The 26,156-nt window shown below is 40.5% G+C and overlaps 1 protein-coding gene and 1 long non-coding RNA gene across 4 annotated transcripts in view; both read right to left on the minus strand.

Moving 5' to 3' along the window:
• The window catches only part of slc38a4 (solute carrier family 38 member 4), a 28,395-nt gene extending 13,441 nt beyond the window's left edge, over window positions 1-14,954 (minus strand). Inside the window, exons 1-7 of one of the 3 annotated variants that reach the window (XM_004082879.4) lie at window positions 6,821-6,957; window positions 2,596-2,824; window positions 2,347-2,443; window positions 1,863-1,978; window positions 339-412; window positions 167-259; window positions 4-85 (exon numbers count right to left, since the gene is read on the minus strand). In XM_004082879.4, coding sequence (XP_004082927.1) covers window positions 4-85; window positions 167-259; window positions 339-412; window positions 1,863-1,978; window positions 2,347-2,443; window positions 2,596-2,708 — 575 coding nt within the window. In that variant the 5' untranslated portion in view covers window positions 2,709-2,824; window positions 6,821-6,957. Of the gene's footprint in view, window positions 1-3; window positions 86-166; window positions 260-338; window positions 413-1,862; window positions 1,979-2,346; window positions 2,444-2,595; window positions 2,825-6,820; window positions 6,958-8,094; window positions 8,313-14,711 lie in introns of those variants that run through there. The other 2 variants (XM_011490891.3, XM_020714244.2) reach the window with 2 other exon arrangements.
• Window positions 14,955-18,936: 3,982 nt separating this feature from the next.
• On the minus strand, window positions 18,937-22,209 carry LOC105355696. The gene is made up of 6 exons (XR_002872828.1): window positions 22,035-22,209; window positions 21,068-21,296; window positions 20,780-20,939; window positions 20,628-20,695; window positions 20,374-20,530; window positions 18,937-19,342 (listed from the first exon to the last, which is right to left on the minus strand). It is a non-coding gene; the product is annotated as an uncharacterized LOC105355696 (long non-coding RNA).
• Window positions 22,210-26,156: the final 3,947 nt, after the last annotated feature.

The following is a 26,156-nucleotide window of genomic DNA, read 5'->3' on the forward strand; positions in this document are numbered from 1 at the left end:
CACCCGGAGTTCTCCTCTAAGCCCATGAAGGCCCGGATCACTTCCGGCAGCTCGTACTTCACGATGAAGAGGTAGCTGGACATGGCTGCACGGGGAGAACAACAACTTGGAGGTTTTCACAGACTGTTATTTCTAAAAGAATCTAAAATAAATTGGTCTCTCTTACCGCCAATGTTCTGCATGATTATCGATCCAAAGGCGGCCATTTTTCCGGGCCACCCAAAGGCTCTTTCTCCGAGCTTCTCGTAGATGAGTGAACCTGCCCAGACAGACGGGACGCGTTAACCTGTTGCCTTCAGACGCAGCAGAGGCCGCTGCTCCTCCTCACCGATACTGACCTCCTTCTTTGGCCGTCACGAGCAGGAGATGCACCGAGTACAGGGAGAGGATGGCCACCCCCACCAGGAGGATTCTGCAGAGATGGATGTTGACAAGAAAAGTCTGTGGGTTTAAAACATCCCTTAAAATGATTTCAGAGGTGACACAGATTCATCAAAGTCCCACTACGATCATCTTGTCTTTTCATCATGATTATGCCGCTTTTACCCCAAAAAAAGAAAAAACCTGTGCGATTTCATAGTCATAGTTTCTGCAGAGCGGCAGGAATTCGTTAGAAATTCCCCTCTGAGTTGTGGGCGGGACTGTTGGCGTGGAGCAACCCCCACCTCCTCTTCATCGCTAAGGGCTTGGAGCAGAGAGCGTGCCGTCTACGTCACAAATCCGATCTTTTTTCAAACTGCGTTGTTTTTTTTTATCGTCCGCTCCTGATTCACAACTATTGGAATGGAGAAATACTGTAATTTTAAGCCAAAATGTCTCTATACATGTCCTCCATCATCAGAAAATGTCACAAGAACATGTTAACCCTTGTGCTATCTTAGATGACCCCACCCTTACATTGAGGTGTTCTCCCTACCATGACAAAGGTGGATAAAGGTGGAAAGATTTCATGTAATCCATGGACACCAGTGAAGATCACAAATCATTGAAGAAAAAAAGTTCAGAGCACTGTCTAGTGGGTCTAGATGACCCAACTCCCAACGTTAACGTGCCTAGGATAGCACAAGGGTTAAAAACCCCATTTTCAGAGTGGGTCTTTAATTCGGGGCTTAAATTGCTTTGTTTGTGTTACTGCAGAGTAGGGCTGCACGATATGAGGAAAACTGGCGATATTAGTGATCAATATTGCGATGACGATATAAACTTACATTAACAGATAGCAAAACAACCAAAAACATTTCCATTTCACTGCAACAGTTTAAATAAGAGACAAAAAAACTGGATTTAAACTCCAAATAACTCTAGTCTACATAGGAGGCGAGCATCTATTATAGACAAAGTCCATCCCATCGGTCAAATGCATAAATGGATTTATTTGGTTAAATACTACAAGATCGTTTTAGCACATTTAAGGTAACCATTTATTGCAATTTTTGCCAACTTTTGCGATATGCGTATTGCACATCTTGATTTCACGATAACGATACTTTTACATTTATTATGCAGGCCTGCAGCAGAGGATAACAGCTCTGCTGCTGGATTTGAAGCAGAAATCCTATTTAATTACATGAAAACTCTCCTTTACAACCAGACAAAGTTGGTTTCAGATGGACTGAAATGAGGCGGATATGAGGACAAGACACAAGGCAGGGACGTGTGAATCTGCAGGGAACTGAGAAACTGATCCCAACTGGAGGAGGAAGGGGGGGGGTCTGTCAGGTTATTCGTATGTTAAAGGGGGTTGCTGAGGGGTTAAAGGTCAGAGCTGCAACAGGATCCAGGATCTCAAAGTTACATTTGTCACAGCATATGAGAAAAGACATGAGCCTCGTCGTCGTCGTCCCCCCCGGCGCCTTACTTACGTAAACAGAACGATGCCCGTGTTGGCCATGGCGTACGACAGGCCCAGGATGCCGCTGCCCATGATGGCGTTGCTCAGGTTAAAGACTGACATGCCAAAGGAGGCGTGGCCAGGATGCTGCTCGGATTAGACAAGAGTCCAGTTATGAATGATGCAGCACAACAACCCGCAGACCTTTACCAGCAGCAACGGCTAAATGTCTGAGGCAACATTTCTTTCGTTCTAAAACCAGTTTTTACACAACTAGTCAATTAAACTGAATAAAGTGGAACCTTTAGTATTAAACTTGTGAGTTTTACCAAAAGCGTATTTTGCCCAACGCTAGAAAGACAAAATTCATGGATTTGATGAATAAATTGATTTTTAAAAACCCCCTGTTATACTGAATGATTGCATCACATCAACAGTGTATATTCTGCATTTGATTTATCTTACGAGTTAAAAAAGAACGTTTAGAAGTCTGCTGGTTTTCTGGACAGACTTACGTATTCCTCCTGGTATTCTTCATATTTCTTCTTCTTCATCATTCCGTTGGACAGGAAGCGGTCACTCTCTCCGTCGTCATTTTCGTTGACAAACTGGCTGTAGAAACGCAGAGCAGGGTGGTTTAACTTCACCTCATTGCATTGTGTGCTAGAAGATGACTTTATAAGGGGTTTGCAGAGCCTTAAATCTCTTCATGTGTGCAGAAACAATAAAGATGGGGGGGGGGGGGGGGGGCTGCGCGCGCTGACCTGTTGAGGACCCCCTTTTCTGAGTCCAAGTGGTCGTCCAAGCTTGCGGTGCTGTCATTGTCGGGCTCAGTGGCGACTCTTTTTAACTCCAGCCGCTCCGGGAATCTCGGCATGTTGACGCTTCCAGCAGATGAAGAAGAGTCAAGAAATGTGGAGCTTCAGGGTTTCAGGCGTCACAAACGGGTAACAGGACTGGCTTTCTCTTTGATCCAAGCCTTGGAGAGATGACCTTTAAAAAGGACAAAAAACGACAACATTAGGTGTCAGTTTGTATCTGATTACAGGTTTTATTTGAGCCTATCAGGCTCTCAGCAAGTATTAATACAAGCTACAGACTGGTTCTTCATGGAGCTGCTTGGTAGTCACACGTGTGGCTAGATCTCTGTTGCCAACGCCCTCACATCACAAAACGCAGCATAAAGACCAACTTCTGGAATGCAGTGCTGCCCTGAGGCACCTTCCCTTATTCTGTCAGTCTAAAAACGTACTCAACAAAAACAGGAAAAGAGTCCAGAACACACCACCAGGGAATCATTCGACCCTTCTCTATTACAGAACTGTCAGCGAAGGCTCAGTCCAACTTGACACCAGTCGCTAATGTTTGTTTCAATCAACAGTGTAGACGTAAGAGGCCCACAGCCCTCATTCTTCTGTAGTCACAGCTCCCTTCTGCTTTGATTACATGGCATTTATCAGGGCCAGATCTCTTTTCGTGCGCTTAAACTGGTAACCAAGAGGCGTTTCACAAGTTCAACTGTATTACACCTAAAGACTAAGCAGCAAAGAAATGTGTGCACCTTTTTTTTTTATTACAGGAAAGTGTGCCGTTCTCCACATTAGGAGTGGTGAGCTGCAGACACAGCCGCGCTCTCGGGAACCACTTGGTGGATTTAACCCCCCAATCCAATCCCTTAATGCAGAGGGTCCCATTTTTAAACTCTTTGGTATGACTCGGCCTGGGTTTGAACCCACGACCTTCCAGTCACAGGGCGGACACTCCAACCACACTGAGCTGGTTTGCAGTGTTCACGACACTCACGATGTCTAAAGCTAATTTAGGTAAGTGAGTCATGAGCTTCACCAACCAGTAAGCCGTGGTTGCAGGGGTCAAGACCCTTTTGGTTTTCCTGATCATGCACATTAATACACATGACATTAATGCATTTGGACGCTGTCAGTAATGTGCAAAACTTCGAAAATTAATGACAAAAAGGAAAATGGAATTAGTTAAAGCAGCTGTTTAACAAACTAAAGCTTTTTTTTGAAAATGTACCTCTAAAAAATGAACTTGTGAGTTTTCTGTCCAACCTTTAGACATCAGCATGTGAGAACAAGGACAAGGGACATTAACTGACTTTCAGTTTGTTTTCCTTAGAAAATATAAAACTGAATCATAAAAACATGGATTCCTTTCGTTTCAATGGAATTCTTTGTAGATATAATGTCAAACAGTCTTAAACCCTTTAACAGCAGAGGTGTAGCTCCAGTGTTAAAGTGTTACTTTTCAGTCGTTTACGCAATTAACGCAATTTTAGGAAAATCTGAAGTGGAAAAAAGTGGCTTTGTGCTGATATAAAATACTTTACGTTAGTAATGTGTTGCACCAAACCCTTGGGGGCACCATCGATATGAAAAGCCGCTTTTCTCCACTTCAGAATCAGCTGAAATTAAGTTAATTGCATAAATGGTTAAAGAGGTGTCATTTGTCAAAGAGCATGTGTTATTTAGGTGTCACCGGTGCTAAAGGGTTAAATGGTAACATTTGTTTACCAAAGAAAAACGGACAGTTAACACGGGTAAAGAACATTTCTCAACTGTAAAGGAAGATGACAGATGAAGGATTAAATGGTCTTCTTCAAAGGCCCGGGATGATTTAGTCACAGTCCCATTCACTCATGCCCATCCATATTCACACACTGATGGCGGCGCCAACCCATAACCACCAGGAGTTTTTAGGGATCCAGTGTCTTGCCTAAAGACACTTGGACACATGAGTGGGTAGGGTGAGAACTTAACCTGGGATATTCCAATCAAAGGTTGACCACTCTACTTCAGCACAATAGCTTCCCTTGTCAAATGAACAGCTGGTTAAATAAATGCGGCATCAGGAATTATTCTGAATTGTCAATGGGTTTTAAAGGGCTCTTTAAATGCTACACGTATGTTCTGGTTGTAACCACATAAAGACCTTTCAACAGAAACCACACCTCTATCAAAAATAAAAGTTGCCACTAACAGGTTCATACGAGGACATTTATCCACATTTTCATCATGCCGTTGTTGAGACTCCCGCTTTCTTGTTCAAACATTGTTACAGTTACTGACTTGTGTTGAGTTGAACAGATGTTACGGTGTTTTTTGATGCCCTGACCGTAACCCATTACAGCAGATGGTCTTTAATGAAGCAGATTCTGCTTACGGACAGTCTTTCTGTCCACAATCCTTAATTTTGATAAAGATAACAGATAGGTCAAACAATAGTTATATCATGTAGAAGACTTCTTACCAACAGAACAAATGGTGATTGCTTGAGAAAATGCAGGAAATCGCTTTAAGAAAAGGAATTTTATGATATAATGTTTAGTTTTCTAGATATAGATCACCCTACTCGACTACATACCAGTTCTGGGTGTACACTAAATATTGATCTGATTACTTGGTAGCTTAATCACCAGCTTATTTAAACAAAATAGAAGATTTTTTGCCAAAATGGATAAACACAAAAAATTATTTTTTTATATATTTACAATTTTAGGCCGAATCTGAATTCTTCCCCTGCTACGACTTTTCGCCACTCCTACATTTAGCCTTCCAAACGAAGAGTTATAGAGAAATAGTGCCTTCTAAATCGAACGTCACTCCCACTTTAGATGACATCATCAATAGCCGGCGGTCATCCACATTAGCGAGTAGCTGCCAGTGCTCTAAAAAAAGGAAAAAGTGTAATCATTTTTAAAAGTCACGCTAAAACAAAAAGTCATGACTTGTATATTTACATGTAAACTTCTGTGCTTCAGAGTGCACTCACGTAAAAAAATGCATTTCTCCTCTGCGGCACAACGCGGATACAGAGCCCTTCGCCGCGAGGGTTTCCCCAACAAAAAAACTGTTTCGGAGTTCGCACACCCCCATGCCCTACAACTGGAGGGATAGAGAAAAGCCAGAGGGGAATGGGAAGAACTCGGATTCGGTTTCTTTTTCAAACCTCTAAGAGATTGTTCAAGCAACATAAAGTTTTTATAACAGTTCATGTTTACAGTCAACAAGCAATGATGGATCAGCAACAAATTTTACTTTTAGCAAAAAAAGAAAACCACTCTCCAGACTTGGACCCCACCCTGCCTAGACTGAGGCGCACTGACCCACAGGACCAGATCTTTCAGCCAATATTTGAGTTACTGATAGACAGCCCATTTTGCGTTTGTGCGTTGCTGACAAGTAAACTCTGTCAACAGAGATTAAGAGGCTTTCATACAGCATTTTAAACAAGAATTCCTACCACACATGCAGGTACAGCTAATCTCACTGCGTTGTTCTCTGCTGTGAGCCCAGCAAGGGAACAGCAGGAGGGTCATCTTTGGCTGGCAAGAGGATGAACCTGTCTGACAGGATGGCCCAAAAAAAACCACCAACTGTAGACTAATAAAAAGGATATAATTCATGCAAATAAATCTGAAGTGGAAAGTGCAGATTTAGTTCCTACACAGATGAAACATTTGAACTGGACTGCACAAATGTTGCGTGTAGCAAAAAGATTCGAGATGCTTCTCAATTACTTTTTGATTCCCACTTATGTCCAGAAAGACTTCGCTTTAACATTTCAATATTTAGGAATTGTTTTTGTAAATATTTAAATGCAAAACAAGTAAATACCAACATGTGGTATAAACCCAAAAACAGAAAACAAGAAGTTTTTTATCAGCAGAACATAAACGAGGCAACCCTCAAGTTTACGTCTGTTACTTTTAAATGTTTAAGTTAACATGTAAAAATTAAACAACAAAATACAAAAATGTGCAAGTTCCCTATTGCATCAGCCTTCAGTAAAATTCCATTCAATGTCGCCCTGCAAAAACCTGTCTTGTAAAAAGGTCAGCTGCAAATGAGAACAGCAGCCCTTCCAAACTGTTGAGTTTCCTCAAAGCTACGCCGCAAATCCTGCTGTCACTCAAACACGAGCTTGGTCAAAGGAAGAGAGTAAAGAAAACCTTTATTGTCCACTCACTCAAAACAGGCCTTAAAGCAGTTTAAAGAGGCGTCCTTAGTTCCAGCAAGGCTCCTTAATCCCTTCTTCTTTTGAAAGGGCGTGTAAAAAAGAAGATGACAAGCAAGCGGATGAGTAAAGAGCTGCGACTCAATTGTAACTCAGGTAAAGAAAGGCCGGGTTTTAAATGCAGGGGGCCGGGCATCAGCCAGCCTATGAACTTTCTGTGCTCCTCCTTTTCTATGGTCTCAACCCGCCAGCCCTATCGCCAACATGTACACCCACATGTCCACACATGTCTGCTCGAAGGAGAAGGCCTCACTCTCAATCAATAGCATGTTGCAAAAGCCCAAACAGAAGTGCAGAAAAAACAGCATTTTGTGCATTAGCAACACTGAAGGCATCGGCAACAGTGAAAACCACATTATGCCTTAAACTGACCCGATTTCAAATCAATGACAGTGTCTGCGGGTTCATCCATCACACTGTTGTCTCTTTTCTACAGTTAGCGTGTTCTGCACACACCCAGGTGGAGAGGGTGGAGTGGAGGACGTACCAAAGGCCGACCAATCACATATAGTCACTGAGATGTCACTGAGCTCAAGGTTATGTTTGTGTCAAAGTGGGGCTCGTTATCTCTGCTAACTTGGCAGACGCTACACAAACCAGCGCAGCATGTGAGGGACTGCAGCAGCGTCTGACTCATGCAACCAGCGGGCAGCAACCAAGTTCTGAGCTGCACGGTTTATTTAGGAACCTTTTCAAGGCTTTCCTCGCCTGGAACATGTTCAGACGTGAAGACAAAACCAAACGGAGCACCAGTTTCAACCCAAAGGGTCTGAGAACTGCTGAACTGTGCATGGAAATGTACTAGCTCCAATACAGTACAGTATGGGTAATCACAGAGATTCTTGGACAATATCAAGTGTAACTAGAAAGCAGAAAAATCTGCAACATTGCAGGGAGAGTTCTATAAACTTCATGGCCCATCGACATTCCAGGCAAACGTTTAGGGGATGTTTCTGAGGTCAAACATTGTACAAGTTAAATATACTTTTAGTACCAGCTTGTGGCAAGTAGGCGCTGATGTATTTACGGTACAGCAGAATGTGGCTACTTTGGCATCACCAGTGGGAAAGAAAAAGACATTCAAATATGTAATATAGACCCCAATCTATTCTAGAACTTCACAGTTTGAGACCCTCCTGCTCTGCGAACAAACATTTGAGTTAGGGGAACCACACAGTCCGTTGTTACCAGACAGTGAAATATTGTAAAAAGATGTATCTACTTACAGCACAGAAAGGAGTAGAGCTGAGGAAGCTCACTGCAAATGCTGTGTTTTACAAAGTAAAACACATCCTTTTCTATGTAAAGGTGGACTAAAAACACTTTGTCGTTGTCAGACGCCTTCCTGTGCAAATGTTTGATGGTCCCAGCCGCTGCCGCTGACTTTACTTGGGTCTCTAAGTGGGTTCTGATAGACTACCACTTGCTGCCTAAACATCACAACGTGCAGAGGTTTGGACAAAGTTAAAACATAAAAAAGCAGAAACTATTCAGATCATATTCTAAAGTACAGCCTTCAGTCAGTACATAAGGCTCACCCTAGTTTGCTTTTGTTAGATTAAGAAATAGTCCCTATCTTTACCCAATTTCCAATAAAGCAGACGTCTGACGTTGATAGATAACGTCATTTCTGTAGACAACAAACCAAGAGTGTGTTTACATCGCCTCGTCAATAAGGGGCCACAGAAAGGTTTCTCTGTCACCGTTTAAGGCAGCAATAACATGAATTCGACAAGAAATAACCTAAAAAAAGAAGAAAAAACAACAGAACCAGCAAAGCTCATCTTCACCCTGGTTAGCCTGATTCTTTGATCTAAAACTGAACCTGAAAGGCTTATTTCTTAAGCAGACCTTCCAACCCCACGAGACTAAAAACAGTCCTCTGGTAAATCAATGACAAAGTGACATTAAGTAGGTTTCAAAATACTAAACGAATACGTTTGTCTGCATGTTTCAGACTAAGGAACCTTTTAAGATAACGGGTGTTTATTGAAGAATGTCATGTTTCTGGGGCAAATAACTATCGTCTCCATGTCAAATGTTATCGGGCCTGCTGTGTGACGTAACGTCCATCATATGATGCTGTTCTTTCTCGTTTAGGTTGCTTACAGTCTGTCACATCTTCACATAAAAACAGCTTCCACACATTTTAAGACAATCTTCTTAGCAAATGAAAGAATGCAGTTTCTGAACAAAATCAAATTTTATTTAAACTGGTGCAGATGCTGCAGTTTGGGCACAGACTCCATTCTATAAAGTCTATTCTTTCAGTACCGCCCCCAGCCTTACACACCGGGACGAATTTCGCGCGCGATTTTCGCCGACGTTTAACGCCTCGTGACTAAACAAAGGGCACCAATGAGAGTGTGCACACCGACGCGAAAAAACGCCACGCGTCAAAAAAAAAAACACGCCTTGGGTTCGTTTTTTTTTTTTGACGCCTCACGTCGAAATCTATTCGACCAATGAGAACGGCGCTTTTGCACACGTGTCTGGAGCCTCTGAAGTTACAGTAAAACACAACTTGGGGGCGCTCAAACACAAAACTGCCTTGCTGAGCACACATACCAGCGAAGAAGATAGACGTCAAGTAGCGTCTACACAGCCGCGAAGAAATAATGACGGACATTCTAAAATATCCCCGAACCAAGCACCAGTTGGAGCTACTGGTGCTTGAAATATTCATGTTTTCTTTGTATTATTCTGACAAGCGCGTAAATACTTGCTCTCTTCTTCTGAGTGAAAAGCGACTTTAAGAAGCGTAAAGTTGCGCAGCGCCACCTTGTGTACAGGAGTATTTCTGTTTTACATTAAGCACCATCTAATGTCAGGGAATGAAATTGCATGTTCCCTCCGCTCATCGTCAGTGAAAATCGCCTGGGTGTGAACACACCCAACGTTCTCCATGGAGCTAGCGGTGAGTTGGCAAAAAACGCTTTCTTTTTATATGCAAATCCATCTTTGCAAAGATTTGGATGTTTGCTTTCGTGGGTGACACGCAGACACGCTGCCAAGGCCGGGCTTGAGGTAGATGTCATGAAATGGGCGGCACCCACAAAAAAAGAAGGGTGGAGCCTCAGGGATCGAGTGGTTTTACTTCAGGGTTGGAAAAAAACTGAGGGAAAAAAAACAATATTTAAAACAATATATAAAAATGTTGTTCTTTTGTGAGCCTAAGGTAATATATTATCATATACATGGTATACGCTATAGGCGGTTTAATTTTAATACAGACGACTCCAAACTAGAGATTTTTGCTGCTACACTATTCAAACTGATGTTTGATCGAAGAAAACATTGTTAGGTACTTTTAAAACCATCTGGACTAATCTGTTAATAAATAATCCATAGATGAGTTGTTAGCTAAAACAATTTCCCTTCTAATCTGCAATGAGAATTGTTTTCTTCTCACAATTTAATTTGAACCAACAAAAAATGAAGCTGCTGTCCAACAGGTGAAAACATTTGTGGAGACTTAAGAATTTCTTTTTAATGAAGAGACTATGCCAAACACTTCCATAAATTAATAAAACACTATTTTCATTTCAAACTATAGAAACCCAAGCAGCATCAATCTTTTGCTGGTCTAAGGGTAAAGAATCCTAAAAGTTTCCTCCTTTCAAACGGAGTTGTTCTAGTCTGGACACACAGACGGATCCCACAGCCAATTTGGAAAACTATCATTTACTGCACAGCAAAGAGATGATGGTTGATGCAGCAGACAGTGAATGTCGTTTTTAAACCCAGACGGGAGAAAGCAGGACATCAGTCTCCAGTACTACAACACAATCACAAGCTTTTGTTTAGTGATGCCCCGACATGAACACCAGAGAATGTACACCTCCTGTTTTAACGAGAACTCCAGCAGCAACAGTGGATTTTATTTTTTTAAATGTCGCCTAAAGCCTAAAAAATTGGATCTAAATGAAGCTGCTATCACATCCAGACTGTATTCCCTTTCTGAGGATGTGGAGCTCCTCCACAGGGTTCAGAGACAAGCGGCCACCTGCTGAAAGTCACGTTTGACTAGATTTTACCTGCGAGTAATTTAGCTCTAACAAGTTAAGACAACTACCTTTTGCATTTGAATTATTAACCCAATTATTTGTAGCCTTCAAGGGTTTTTCACATGGGAATCAATGTGGAACTTGAACATACTGTTTCGTCATGCTTCTGTCCCCTTTTAGGGTTGAATTAAGACAAAAGGATTACAAGAAATGTGACAAAATGCTGAAATAATTGATTAAATAAACACCAATATTTTTAAAAGAAATTTACTGAAATAGGGATTTAAAAAAAAAAATCTTCAAGCTTTATATCCATCATCTTGAGTCCCTGTGTTTGAACATTTCCTCTTCCAGACCTGGAAAAAGCCAGTTTTTCTTCCCTTCAAAAAGCACAGCCGTCAACTTTTTCCAAGCATCACAAAGTTGACAACAACACACTGTGACGTAGTACAAACACGTGATATGTTCTGCTTCTGCCGACCCTCATCCCTTTTGCTTGCTTCTTCTTCAGACGGTAAAAGGAATGAATACCAGGATGCGTCACAGCACCAAAGCTTTTTTAAGTCAATTACATTAATTGTCCAGATTGAGTTGCAGAATGGATCCATCTATAAAACATTGCTGTGTGTCTTTAAAGGTTGGTCAAAGGTAAACATCATATTGGCCTTCTGTACATAACCTTGATGAGGCGCAGCCCGCAGTGAGGCTTTTGGAGACTCCACGTTTGTCTTATCAGTCACTATTGATCTGCCAGCTCGTGTGCCAGTCGTGTCGCCGGCGTCCCATTCTCATGCTCAAGGTTTCAACCTTGACTCTAAGCTGGTGGGGTGAGGGAAAAGGCGAATGACAAGCTGTCCTTTCTGGAGGTGACGCCATTTTCAACCTCAAAGAACTTCCGCTCAACTTTCAAAACCACATTCACACAATTATCCATCGTTTTTTTCAGCAAAACTGATAAAGTAGTAAAAAACAGTGAAACGTTTAGAGAGAAAAAAACCCATCTTATAGTCCCCACAAAGATAGTTGTAGCACATTCATATACAATGCAATTACTGCATGCCAAATTTGATTAACAAAGACTGAAAGAGCCTTTTGACATTATGTAAGACGGATTTCACAATTGACTTCCACAAATATGGCATAGAAAGGTTTTTTTCCTGCCATGGCTGCTCAGTCATGAACTTTTAATGATAAAAGGTTGAATATTTCTTCATCAGGGACGGTTAACCCTTGCGTTCTGGCTGCTAGGTAATGCCATGCACATGTGATATCATAAGCTGGAGATGTTAAAGTAAATGAAACAACAGAACCATGACTGGGTAAACTAGGACTATGTTGCTGTTATGGAGGCAGTCCGTCCAGCACGCTGTGTTCTTTCTGACAGCTTCCGGAGGAGCGGTTCTTGGTGGCCTAATGGACTGTCATGGTCCAGGTGGTGAGCCGGCGCTAAACACTAGACTGTACTTTTTACCGCAGAGTGGAAACAAGGCTTTAGTGTTCTAAAAAAGTTAATTTCCCAAGATGTTTAAACTCAACAATCCAGTTTCAATCTATTCATAAGATATAATTGGCTAAAGAATAACGAAACTACCCTAGTAAGGCATTCATAAAAACACACTTAGTACAGCACACGGTGTTCTGTTTCCTGATTGGTTGCTGACCTTGTCAATCAATCTCCTCCTTAGCTCCTGTACAGAATGCGTTCAGTTCGCCAAATCTACACTAATCCTCGGTTGCGATCAAATCTGTTTTCATTCTATAATACTGGACTTATTTTTCTATGAAGGTTGAGAGTTTAAACAAAAGAGAAAAGTGTAAAAATCTTTATGTCTGTCTGAGAAAAGTGTGTAAGGTGTGTAGTAAAAGATTCTTCCTGTACGGACATCAGAAACAAAAAATTGAAGCTTTGAAGCAATCGGGTTCAACCGGCGTCTGATGGATACTTCTTTTTTCTGTACACGCGTAAATGATATGATCGAGTCGGTGAAAGCAAACAGCTTGTTGGACTGTACACTGAGCCGCATTTCTAAACTGCCAAATGCCTTCAACCTTCGTGGCACTGCCTCTCAGAGTCTTCTATCTTCGTGTCACTGAGAAGCTCTTCTTCATAGAGCCAACTCAGCACGGACGTCATGACCACCACCAGCCCAGCAGCCCCCCACAGCCAACAGCTGCTCAGCAGGGTTCAACCTACATCTGTCATTCAGGTTCAGACACAGCCGTGGAGTAGGTGGCGGAGATCTACAGCCTTTTCTCTGCTGACAGCAGTTTAAGTCTGAGCTGGCATGAAAATGTAAATCAAACAAAAATGAAAAGCAATTAAAAAAAAGGAACACAAATCTGTCTTCAATGCAGATTTCACTGCATTGCAACCAGTCTCCGTTTGTAAATTAATGTCACTAAATTATAAGAACAGACACTTTTGGGTACAGACTACAAGCTGCAATAAGAGTATATTTCATAAAATACCAAAAGCACAGTTGTCGTTTCACCCGTTTGCTACAAAAGACACATAAAACACCACATGCAGGGCAAACTTAAGGGTTTAACACTTGACGGTATACTTAAAATATCACTTTTACTTGGTTGCAGAATTTAAAAAGCTTGAGGGAAAAAGTATAAGGTGGAGGTGTGGGTGGGGGTTGCAGCCACAGCTGAGCATGGCAACCATTTGGTGTCACAACCCTCCAGACGTCTGTTTAAACCCAACTCAAGCCACGAACTCCTTCTGCTTTTATGATCACAGTCAGGTTTTATAACAACAAATGAACTAAAAAAAGGGCTTTCTATATGGAAAAAATCTGAATCCTCTCTGTGTGGCAACAGGGTATTTATAATCACAGATGGGCAATTTTTGGATCCATAAGTCATTATAAAAATAGGATCGAGGCCAGGCCAGCATCTGGTCCCAAACTGTCACCTCCTAGCTGGAGACCTTCAAGTAACCAGGAAGCGGGTGGTGTATCAACTCATTAACACTTCCTGAATAAATAAGAGTTTTAGAGAGAAACAATGATTCCAAACAGGCTTAGTGAGAGGAGGAAACAATGTGGACCAAGAAGAGTGGAAGCATCATCTGTCTGTCTGTCTGAGGACAGTGAGTTCCTTGACTGTGCAACACAACACCAGAGGCTAAATCAGGTAAAAACACCAAAGATAACAAAAGGAAACCTCCTCTTTTCATCAACCAGGTGGAACCCAAGCGCAGGTATCATATAAAACACTTTTTCAGCAGGTCTGTACATCAGCTACAGACGTTCATAAGAGCTGTTCTGCTAAACAAATTAAGCTAACCGCCTGTTACACAACTCAGTCTATGTAACGGCGAGTTTTCAGCAGGCAGCGTTTCCTCCTCAAGTTATCTGTAAACAAAATAAAGAGAGACACTAACTTTCCCTTTCAGTGCTTCCTTAGTGGCTAGAAAAAATGGATGGAACCCCTTCTGTAGGAACTTTAGGATACAGCTCAGCTCGGAAACAAATTAACAAAAGTAAACAAACAAGAACTCTGTAGGAAATCGCCGCGCGCGTGGCGGTTTTTCAGCCACCGACTCAAATATGTCTGCTAAAAAATTAAGTGTTCAGCAAACAACCAAATAAACAATTAAAACGTGTCAGAGAAGCAATGATGGAGCAGGAACTCGCTTCTCCGCCAACAGAAACGAGGCCCTCGCGGCCGCCTCCCTCCTCCTCCACGGAGAAACTCTCCTCCGAATCAAACAGCGCGCTTCAACTTCAAGCCCATCAAATATGGTGGTCGGAGTTAACCAGATAATTACGAGCGCGGCCGGAGCAGAGCGGCAGGGTTCGCGTTTCATCATAGTTTAACGGTCTTACCGAATGGGAGAAAGTGGCACGGCGGCTGCGGCGGGCAGAGGCACACAGGCGGACTACAAGAACCGAGGGCTTTTCCGTCTGACGAGCAGCAGCCGAAGTGGAAATTTCCACTCAACATGTGACAACCAACGAAAGGTCGAGTTTCAGGCGCGCGCCAGCCTCCTCCTTCAGACCCCCTTGACCAGACAAACTATAACTACCCGCGCTGCGACTAGTTAATACATCTGAGAGACAGCTTAGCTGCTACAAGTGCTGTGCTTTTTGTGATGTTACAAACATGAGCTTGACTTGAAGGAAACCACGCCAGGCGTGTTGAGTGGGCGTTGACTGATGGGAACCCATGTTTAATTTTTGGGAAGGTCGCATTATGAACGGTTGTAACTCCATTCACACCAACCGTGGACTCTGTGTTGTTGGCAGAATAGAAGTGCCATTGTCATTCAAAATTAACTATTTATGGCTTTTAGGTGTATTATATTGTTAATTCCTCATGAAATACAATCCCAAAGCAGTATTTTGGGTATGTCCGAATTCCAACCCTAACCCCTACATACTGCACTATACAGTGCGTTCGCCATGTTGTAGTGCCGTCCGAATCTACAAATCCAAAATCGAGTACCCTGGAAATTTCCCAGAAGTCTCTGCGAAAAACCAGTGTGCATCGATGCTCACTAGATCGGTGAAGATAGACCACAATGCATTGCGTCGGAACATTTTTAATCCAAAAAATTGTATTAATTTGATAAGCCATCAACATTTTATTCTTCATAAGACAGTGGACTCATAAATAATCGTTGCAAAACGCTCATTTTAATTAGATTTTAACTTTTAACTCGTGCTGGTTTGCGGCGCCTTCCGTCCGTAAAACCAGGTTTCGACTCCGGGCTGCTCCCTGTTCCCTTCTCTACCTCTGCCGGTTCCAAGCCTGGTTTGAGAAGGTTGCGTCAGGAAGGGCATCCGGCGTAAAACACTTGCCAAATTTACCATGCGACTTGTTCGCTGTGGCGACCCCTGATGGGAGAAGCCGAAAGTGGAAGGTGACTTCATGTAAAGCAGTGAGCATGATGTCCGAATTGCTTTTAAAAAATTCCCGGCACTACAGTGCAGCACTACATAGTTTGTTTTAATAGTTGGGGGTCAGGGTGGGAATTCGGACACAACCTTTGTTCCATTTCTCTCTGAGCACCAGCCCATCCCGATCCATGAAAATGAGTGGGCCCTCACATTGTGACATCACAAAGTGAGGAACCGCCCCTTCCAGGAAGAGTCGGCCAGCACCGCCCCCACACTCCCACTTTCTCCGCAGAGAAACATTTTACATTCACAACATGGACATCCATCTTTGTAGACGTTCGGATGTTGTTGATTTCATGTCAGAAAAACACAAATTTCTATGTTAAGGAAAGTGGAAAAAGAAAATGTCCATCACTGTTTCAGATGAAGAATGCTACTCAACTCATTCTTCTACCACATCACTGAAATGGTGGAAAAATCTTGTGCGCTTCTTTATCACACCTTCAAATAAAAGCAAATTATCCGCAGATCCACAGACATGTTGGAGACAATGGGATACAGCAAATGCAAATCCTTCCCATGTTTTCTGGAGCTGTTTGCAAATTGGGTCCTTTTGGCATTCCATCCATCATGTTTTACCTAATATTCCGCACTATACATTCCCCTTCACTCAGTTAGTGATACATCTGGGTAAAACCTCTGAATAAGATTAGTATCTGGGGAAAATATTGCTAATTGCAGCAAGAAAGCCAATAACTAGAAGATAGCTATAGCCAGAACCACCAACGATCACAGACTGGACTGAAATAGTGGTGGAGATTCGCTTTAAGATTGAGAGAAGGGCAAATTCAAGAAAAAATGGGGCAGATGGACTGTACATCAAAACTCTCTGATCATTCCATGATCTTACTGTTTACACTCATGTCATGTCTTATTTTCTTTTGTCTTTGTAAGACTTATTTAGTTTGATTTCATGTACATTTGTGTTAAATCTTGTTTTTTTTTAAAAATCAATAGAAATTTATTGTTTTTATGGACGAAATGCAGACACACTGCCGAGGCCAACAGAAAATGGGCGGCGCCCACAAGGAGCGAAAGGCGGTGCCTCAGAGATTGAGTCGTCTTACTTCCAGGTAGCAAAATTAGTAGTGCAAATAACTAATATTTAAAAAAAAATTTCTTTAGTGTGCCATGGTAATATATTATCAAATACGTTTACGCCAAAAGGCTTAAAAAACTATAACATAGGCCCCTTAACAAGTCAGGGTATATATTTGTTTAGTCATTTAACAACAAAGAACATGAAAGAATAACATCCATAATAGTCATATCTGATGCATTAACATACTCTTCTGAAATCCTAGCAGATATATTATTTTCGGAGTCTATTTAAAGACCCACTCCATGGCATTCTTAGTGTTTTTAACATGTTCTTGTGGCATTTTATGCACGATGATGAACATATAGAGAAAAGTATGCTCAAAATTGCATTTCTTGGTATTTCCTTATTCAAATTAGGGTGAATCAGGCGCAGGCGAAAAGTTGAAAAAAGATTGTATTTGTAGGTAGAAAATACAATGGGGGGGGGGGGGGGGGGCTCCCTGCTTCACTCCATTCTGCTTTTTTGCACTGTAAGGCGCACTATCCATGAAAAGTCTATTTTTGGACTTTTGTCATGGATCAGTCGCACCAAACTATGAGGAGCATGAAGCAACACAAAAGAGTCAGAGATCAGTTAGTCAGACTTTATTCACAGTAACTCTGATTTTTGTTTGTAACATGCTACATGTTACGGAATTTGCAATACCTTTAACTTCTCCTACCTTGTTTGCACTATGTAAAAAAAAAACAGATTGATACTGCTAAAGCAAATGTTACTGTGACTCCAACCTTGTTACCCATAGGAAAAATCTGTTGCTCATATATTGCTTGATCTCGTCTCTTGAGATCAGTTTGAACGTCTCATATTTGTATCATTCTGTGATCATTTGCTTCTGAACTCTTGCTCCTAAGGGTCCCTTAGGAGCAAGAGTTCAGCTATAATGAGAAAAGACATCACTGAGACAAATGAGGTTGATTTGAGACAACTGTTAGAGCAATAATTAAGAAGTGGGAGAGACGAACCTAAGACGCTCATGAGACAAATCTGAGAAGAATGAGTCCTAAAAGAGATCTCATCGTTGTCTGTCTGATGTCTCTTTCATGTCTTAATCATTTCTCTTCAATGTCTTAACAAAGCCGTTAATGAGAATGATATTTGAGATATATTTGAGAAAGAAAAGAGAATTTAGATGTGAATCAACAGGTGATTAACCACCTCCTGCAGAACTTGAACAGGAAATTCAACCACTGCAGCAGATCTGTTGGAGCAGGAAAACAGCTAAAACATCCAGAACAGTGACCTTCAAGGACCAGGATGGGAGACCACTGATATACAGTAACAGTAAAAACAATACTAGAAATGTAAATGCTTTACACTTTATTTGGGCAGCACCATCATCAGTACAGCATTTGAATTGTGGTAGCAGTATTAGACACTTTTTAAAATATTAAATGCATTAAGTACATGAACCGTGGCGTACTCAATGTGGCTGACATGCTGGTCATGAATACTTTCAGATTTTTTTTTCTTTTTTTCTAACTTGTCCTGTCCAACAGCTGGGCAGGCAGATGAGAGCTGAGGGCCTCTTGTGTTGGACAGATTTTACTTTAACAAGAGGGGTTATTAATCTTCAGACAAACCAAAGATATGTCTGAATAAACCCCTTTTGTAATTGAGGCCAAACTTTATTAATTTCAATCATGTCTGAAAATCTTTGGTGTTGGACCGGACGGAAAAGGAAAGAGGGGAAGAAGAGAGAGGGATGTTAGAGAGGGGGGGGGGGGGGGGTAGGGGGTGATAATAAGAGGGGAAGGGGGATAAGACCATGAAGCAGCATAAAGCAACAAGTTTACTGGTTGTTAATCATTATGGTACGGTTCAAATGTAGTACAAAAAGGGCGGAGCCTGTCCACACACACACTCAAATGTTATAAACACACCTGCTAGCTGCAAAAATGTCCACATGTCGACATGTACACAAAACAGATAGTGTTCACACGCATACTTATGCCTTAAAACCAACTAGTGTGAAATATTTCAGTCATTCAGTCATGCAAACTGTTAGTGCAAAGGTGAGCTAACACCTGTGCTCAGGTGAGTGTTTATGTTCTTCTAAAATGGATGGTGGAACGTGGAAAGAAGGAGGGAGAGTGCCCAGCCATCCCCACCTTCTGAATACTTCCAGATTTTAAACAACAAACACACTGACAGGTACACTGCTGAGGTACAAGGAAAAAACAAGATTATGTAACCACGTAAAAAAGTACCTGATAAAAACATTCTCTGAAACTTGCAGTCTACCAAATCCATTAACCAATTTGAGAACCAAATTAAGATAAAAAATAAGAATAAAAAATAAGAAAAAAGATGGAAGAGAAACCAGTCCGCATACTGTAGATCATAGCAGTGGCCTTAGAACCTGTTCTGGCCCTACATTTGCTGACAAAGGCTTTCTTGAGCTTGGCCTCTTCAATTTGTTCCCAACCAGGTAGAGTGGCACATCTCAGGACATAAGCTGTAAGACAAGAACATTAAAATCTGGCATGAGTAAATTGATAACAGACAGCACATAACAAACAAAGATAACACTTCAAGCTAGAAGCAAACTAGTTTTATAAAAGCAGCTGCATAATGCTACCATAAGATTACGTTTCTGTCATCCCTAAAAGCAGCCACACGTTGCTTGAGAGGACATCTGTTTCAGTTAAAAGAATTGAAATGCAGCATACTATGGGCATTAACTATTTAACAAATAAGGTTCAAATCTGTTTCATTTCATTTTTCATGATACAGTCCAGATCAAACATTTAAGAAATGATCAAAATTCACATTTTGCATGGTTGGCTCTTAACAAGGGAAAAATAATACCCATGTCTTAATTGGGACGCTGAGGGCTGATCGTGCCGAACGGCAAACTGTGGAATAAAATATTTCAACGAATATATATTATGGTATGATTAAGAATTTTGTGGTCAATATTTTTTGGATTGTTCAGAATATTTCCATTAGTTTTTTAAAGTAGAGCACTTTGGCTTAGGTCTTTGTTCTGTTTGAGACTGAAGAATTACCACTTAGAGGTACAAAGGTAAAGGTTGGAAAAAAGTCTGTTATACTTAGAAAACTTCATAAAGCCACCCTTTAAATTGTATTTTATTTCTTTTAATGTGACACAATCTTGCTATTTAAATCAAATTACCCCAAAATAAAAATTTTCAAAGCTAAATTTTAAGTTGGCCAGGGCTGCTCATTCCTGGTCCTTGGGATCCATCACCCTGCCTGTTTTCTAGATCTCCAAGCCCTGCTAGCTGTTGATCAGCTCAACCAGATGTCTCCACATTCTGACTGAATGAACACACCTGGTCCAGGTAATCAGCAGCAAGCAATTCATGGAGAGTTGGAAAACAGGCAGGCTGGTAGATCTCAAGGACCAGGGATGAGCAGCCCTGAGTTAGATTAATACAAGATTAATTAGAATAATTAACTGCAAGTCATGATTAACTATCACACCCAAAAATCAATCGCATGACAGCACTCATAAATATGTACCTTTGCAGAAACTCCAGGGTTGAAGCCAGCTCAGTTGGATAATGACTGTTAAAGCAGAAGTAGCTTCTGAACATCAGGCACAGTGCTGCAATGTTGTTGTGTACGATGGAGCGGTCCAAACTCAGCATGAACCTCCTTGGGGAAAAGCAAGACTGTCCTAAAGACAGAACAATGGATGAAGTAAACATGTCACTCATGTACAGTGTACAATGACAAAACCTTTAGAATAATTTAATACTTGAAACTTTACTTACCACATACAATCTCCTTGCATCATCTGCAGCCTTTTAGAGTTTGGAAAAACGTCTTGCTTTCTTCATTTCTGCAACAAGAGTGCAAACCATTTCCTTCCTTAGTCTTGGGCCAGGTCCCTTTCCCCTCTGCACAAATTCCTCAGAAAACTTACTCCATGGAATTTCAAAGCTGTCCTCCCAGTCAATGTATGTACAGTCCTCAGCTTCTGGAAGATGTGGATGATGAACTTTTCTGTGACAATAACAAAAGTGATGATGATTGTGCTGGTGAGGTCTCAACAGATGATGATGCGCTGTTCTCTGGCGTTTGGTCTGCAACAAAAGACAAACAAACAGTATAAGTGTATAAAGTTTACACTGTACTGTCAGTGTGTTACCCATTCATATTCATATCCACTTCTGTGCATTACAAAAACTCATTTGTAATGTTTGAGACTCACATTTCAATTTCCAAAGAGCAAGACCTTTCCGGGCTTGAACAGGTCTCAAAGCTGGCAGCAAGTCAGCCTCTTCTATGAATCCTAGATCCTCATACAACTCCATTTATTCCAATGGACTGCAAATGTTCTTCCAGGATGTCTTTTGTGGCTCTGGTAGGACCTCCATAATGGCAGTGTGGAGGAACATGGGTTCTGATTCACTCATTTTCACGTGTAGAATTTAGATCACCTTGAATCAGAGGGGAAAAAAACGTGTACACACATTTTACAGCACAAAAGATCTGGAAAGGTTTTTAAATATGATTTATCTGATTCACTAAAATCCTCGTACATATCAGTGTTGACATGGTTGGCTTAGCTACATCTGTGCTCTCTAAACATCTCCACCACTGACAGAGGGCTGAGAACATGTTTCCCTAATATGCATACTTAAATATTCAGATTATGCTTTCTAGACATGTGAGCAGTTAATGATGACTTTACTTTAAACACATGTCCATGACCAGTTTAAAAAGATGACATGCCAGGCCAAACGTCTCCAAGATGATATTTTAAACAAGATAAAAGGTTTTTACAGCGTAAAAATTGAACATACAGTGAAACTGTACATTTTGAAGTTTGCAATAATGGAAATGGTCTGTGGTGTCGTCACACTGTGAATGGGATGAACCCTGCAGACCCTTAACTGAAGAGCAAAATGTCTCCAGTCACTTAGAACTCACGGCACGCGTTTGGTTGGAAAAATATCGAGGCTCATTCTGTAAACTCTGCACTGCAAATAACTCTTCAATGTCTCTATTTTTTTATTTAAAAAAGCACAAGTTAACCTTTTTAAAATGTAATAATTACGTATACAGCCAAAGCCACCGCGAGTAGCCCAGACGTCTGCATTAGTGGCGGAGCTAGCTTAAAACACCTTTAGCATTCAACTGAGTTCAGAGTTGGAGGAAAGAAATCGCAAACTTACCGTTCAAACTTCAAAGATTTTACTTGAATCTTTTCCAGACAAGCAAAAAAATGTTGGAGATTCATCCCACGGATTGTTAAAACGCAGAAAAAATACGACAAACGCTCGTCAAAAGTCTCTCGTCCTCTCCACTTCTCCCGCTTGCAGAGTCCGGCCCGTTGGTGACGTCAACCACAGAGTTTTCCCTCCCACCCTGATCAACCAATCAGAAATCTGTGTCACGTGAGGCTGTGATACAGTTTAAAATTCAAATCGCGTTACTCCAGGCTTCAGTTTGTTCAATATGATGCAGACTAAAATCAAGAAAACAGAAAATATTTTCAGCTTGTAAGGCTGCATGAAGGGGGATTTTTAAAGACAAAGATAAAGTAACTCAAACTGAACCCCATAAATCTGTACCACCCTAAAAAGTTGATTTATTTATTTGATTATTTTTATTTATGTGTTTTATTTGTTTGTTTAAAATGTAAAATCTATTTTTTGTTCACTTTAAGGTGATCCAAATTTTATCCCAAATGGCCTTTATTTAGTTCAGACATCAATGTGTTAAATGTTTAATACCCACCAACATATAAGTGTGCGTATATGCACTTGTGCGTGTATGCATGTGTGCCAGTGCATGCGTGTGTTTGTGTTTAACTAAACCTAGCATCATTAACCCAACATACATTCTTGTTCATTTATGTTTATCTAAGCAGTCAAAAAAAAGTTTTTTAAATCGACACTGCAACGTTGTCTTGAAATTTCATGTTTTTTAAAAAGTTTCAAAAATATGTCTTTTGAGGACATGACCGTCTTAATGATTTAACTTTTTTTCTCTTGAAATTGTAATAAAGTTATATAAATATGTAAGCAATAAACAACTTTTTTAAGTTGAACATAAATAAAATAAATAAAAAAATATTATTTTCTCGAGATGAACTGTAATGGTGTCATCATGAGACTCATTTTAGGGCTTGTACTATTCTCATTTTTCTTTTTGCTGAGACAATAAAAAAAGAGGCTAAAACAAGATCTAAATTATTGAGCAACGAGAGACAGAACCATTGATGTCTTTCACTAAGACGTAACTGAGAAAGGGATTTGAAGTAAGGATATCAAATTGAGACATACTTGAGCGCAACATAATATGGCTCATTTTTCTCTTAATTGAGATCTGGAGAAGAGACAGTTGTGAGAGAATTCTGAGATCTCAAACAGTGCTCACTGTGAGACTTATTTCTCAGGAGAAATGTTTGAGAAGAATGAGAAAAGCAGTTTAGTCTCAAACAGTTCTCATTTATGTCTAGGAGACGTAAATGTGACAGAAACGAGATCTCATCTTCAATTTTGCTTTGCTATGGGTAGTATCACGGAAAAAAACACATTCAAACACCGCTACATGTTAGCCACGTTAGCATATTCACAGTAACACCAAAACTTGTTTGAAACACGGAAAAAAAACAAAAAAACAACAACTCACATTTAACCAAGAATAAGGTTCACTGGTTGTAGTCATTTCCTGAAAAAAAAGAAAAGAAAAGGCTTTTAAATGCAACTTATAGCATGGAAAAAAATGAATGTCAAAAGATGGTTAGAGTGAGTCTTTAAAGACCTCAGACTCAACCTTTCACCCTTGGCTTTATTAGAAATCTGGCCACCTAAAATGAAGAATTGACAGATGCAAGTTGACAACATGCTTCTGCAATCCTGAATGAAAAACCTGGGCTGGGGGAACATAAAAATACTCAACATCAAGGTTGACCTTTCTGTGTGGAGTTTGCATGTTCTCCCTGTGCATGCGTGGGTTTTCTCCAGGATCTCCGGCTTCCTCCCACCGTCCAAAAACATGCTTCATAGGTTGATTGGCAACTATAAATTGTCCATAGGTGTGAGTGTGAGAGTGAATGGGTGTGTGATTGTGGACATTCTACCCTGCGACAGACTGGCGACCCCTGCCTTCGCCCACAAGTGGCTGGCATAGGCTCCAGCGGCCCCGTGACCCCAAAAGGGACTAAACGGAATAGAACATGAAAGTTAGTAGTAAATATCATAAACATTTTTATAATTAAGAGCACAAGTTAGAGGAAATCTGATTGTTGCCTTCTTTATCTGATGAAAGATGTCAGATTATCCTGTTTTCATGATCACCTGAAAAATCCAGAAATCAGATTACGATGACAGTATTTGGTATGTAAATGGGCTGAATCAAGGAGAAAGTACGAAGTACAAAAACTTATTCCCACTGTTGGAAACATTTATAGAGATTTGCTTCTTTGCTACACAAGGATCAACTTTAATACAAAATGGTACAGCGTGTAACAGGGTCTGGATTGCAAATTCATCTGACCAAGCAAGTAAGACCAGGCTAGATAAAGATCTATCTTCTCTAACAAGATAGAGGACAATTCTATGCATCAAAAACTATAAATATCAGAAAAAAATGATAAAATGATTGAATACAAAAATGAACCATGAAAACCTTTTCTAACCGTTCTATTGTGACTGATCAAACAAATCCTGAACTGTCACTTCCAATCTTATTCACTATTCATTGTCATTAAAGTGTTTGAATGACCAGATTACAATCAGCCTTCTCATGTCTTGAATGCCGTCTGAACCTGTTTCTCCTCAAAGAGCAGCTTCGAAACCAAAAGCAAGTAGAGCCCATGAACTTCAGTACAAATCAGTGCTCCAATGTCACGCTCAGCAGAATTCTACATTTTACACTGAAATAGTTTTGGAAGATGGTGCTGAAACTGAAACCCCAAAACGTCTTGGAAAAACTCCAAAAGTCTCACAAAAAACAGAAAAAGATAAAGGTTGTGTTTTTATCCTTTGGATCATTTCTTCTTTTCACCCACTCAATGTTTGGATTCATCCTTGTGGAAGTGGCTATCGTAGAGTGTTATCTTCAAGGTTGTATTTGGGTGAGATAAGTCACTACTGTGAGTTCACACATCGCTGTAAACTTTAACTAACTTGGCAACGGTTTGTTTCTTTCATTCTAAATGTGTTTTTGTGGAATTTAAAGCTCAGATTTTTGGCGTATCTTTTCAAAAACTCTGCTTTTCAGTTCCTACTAGAATGACTGGTAGGCTAAACCAGTGTTGGGGGGGAGGGGCATGATATAATTATATTCGGTTTTGAGCTGTTCACAATTTTTAGTTGGTTGAGAATCACCAGGTTTATGCATATTTAATGTAGTTTGTACACAATTCTTACTTAAATTTAACTCAACTGGGTGTGATTTTTGTGAGATGCATGTGCTAATTTGTGGCTTTCCACGATTGTTCCACGTATGTCTAACAGACTTTTCACGCACGCACCACCGATGTATAACGTTTATAGTGCGTAGACATTAAAATGATGTAAATGATGCACAAATCACAAATGAAATACATGTAAACAGCGCAATCGTGTTCTATGTTGATTTACGTGTTCTTTGCGTGGTTTATTCTTACTTCTGCCATAGTTTTAATGCGGTTCATTCGTGACACATCTGTTAAAATTTCACATAGAGACCACAACTTTTCTCTCTTTTTCTATGAGTATTCATTTGATTTGATTTGAAATGGTTTATTTCAAGCAATCAAAGAGGAATAATACACAAAAACAATACAATCATCAGTTATACATTCATACAAAACTAATCAAATTTAGGATAATAAGACATATTAATAAATATTGCTTAAAAGGGAGTGGAAGAAGCGAATTTATATAATCCCACCCCTTCACGGATGACCAATTTTCTTCTGTGCGGTATACATGTGTGACACGGCCTTAACCACCCAATAATTTGAACCTATTCAGGCCGAATTTCTACATAAGGTAGTTAAGTTAAGGCTCAAAAACTTTAATGTCCTGTGTGAAAATCGAGCCATGTCCCGCCTTTGCCCAACAGTGGCTGTGTTGGCTCCAGCAACCCTGTGACCCTGAAAGGGGTTCAGTGGGTTCTGAAGATGGATTATATTGGAGATTATATTTTCAGTTTTTCTTAAATTGTGGTCGTTTCTTCATTTTCTGCTGCTCTAAATGTCAGGAAGGCATGCCACAAATGCAACAACCATTCTGAACGGAATCTGTGGTGGAGGCTTACTTACGTTTGACCACTTAATATTTTAAAATGATGAGAGTGTCGTG

This window comes from Oryzias latipes, chromosome 23 (genome assembly GCF_002234675.1).
Source record: "Oryzias latipes chromosome 23, ASM223467v1".
Taxonomy (NCBI): Eukaryota; Metazoa; Chordata; class Actinopteri; order Beloniformes; family Adrianichthyidae; genus Oryzias; species Oryzias latipes.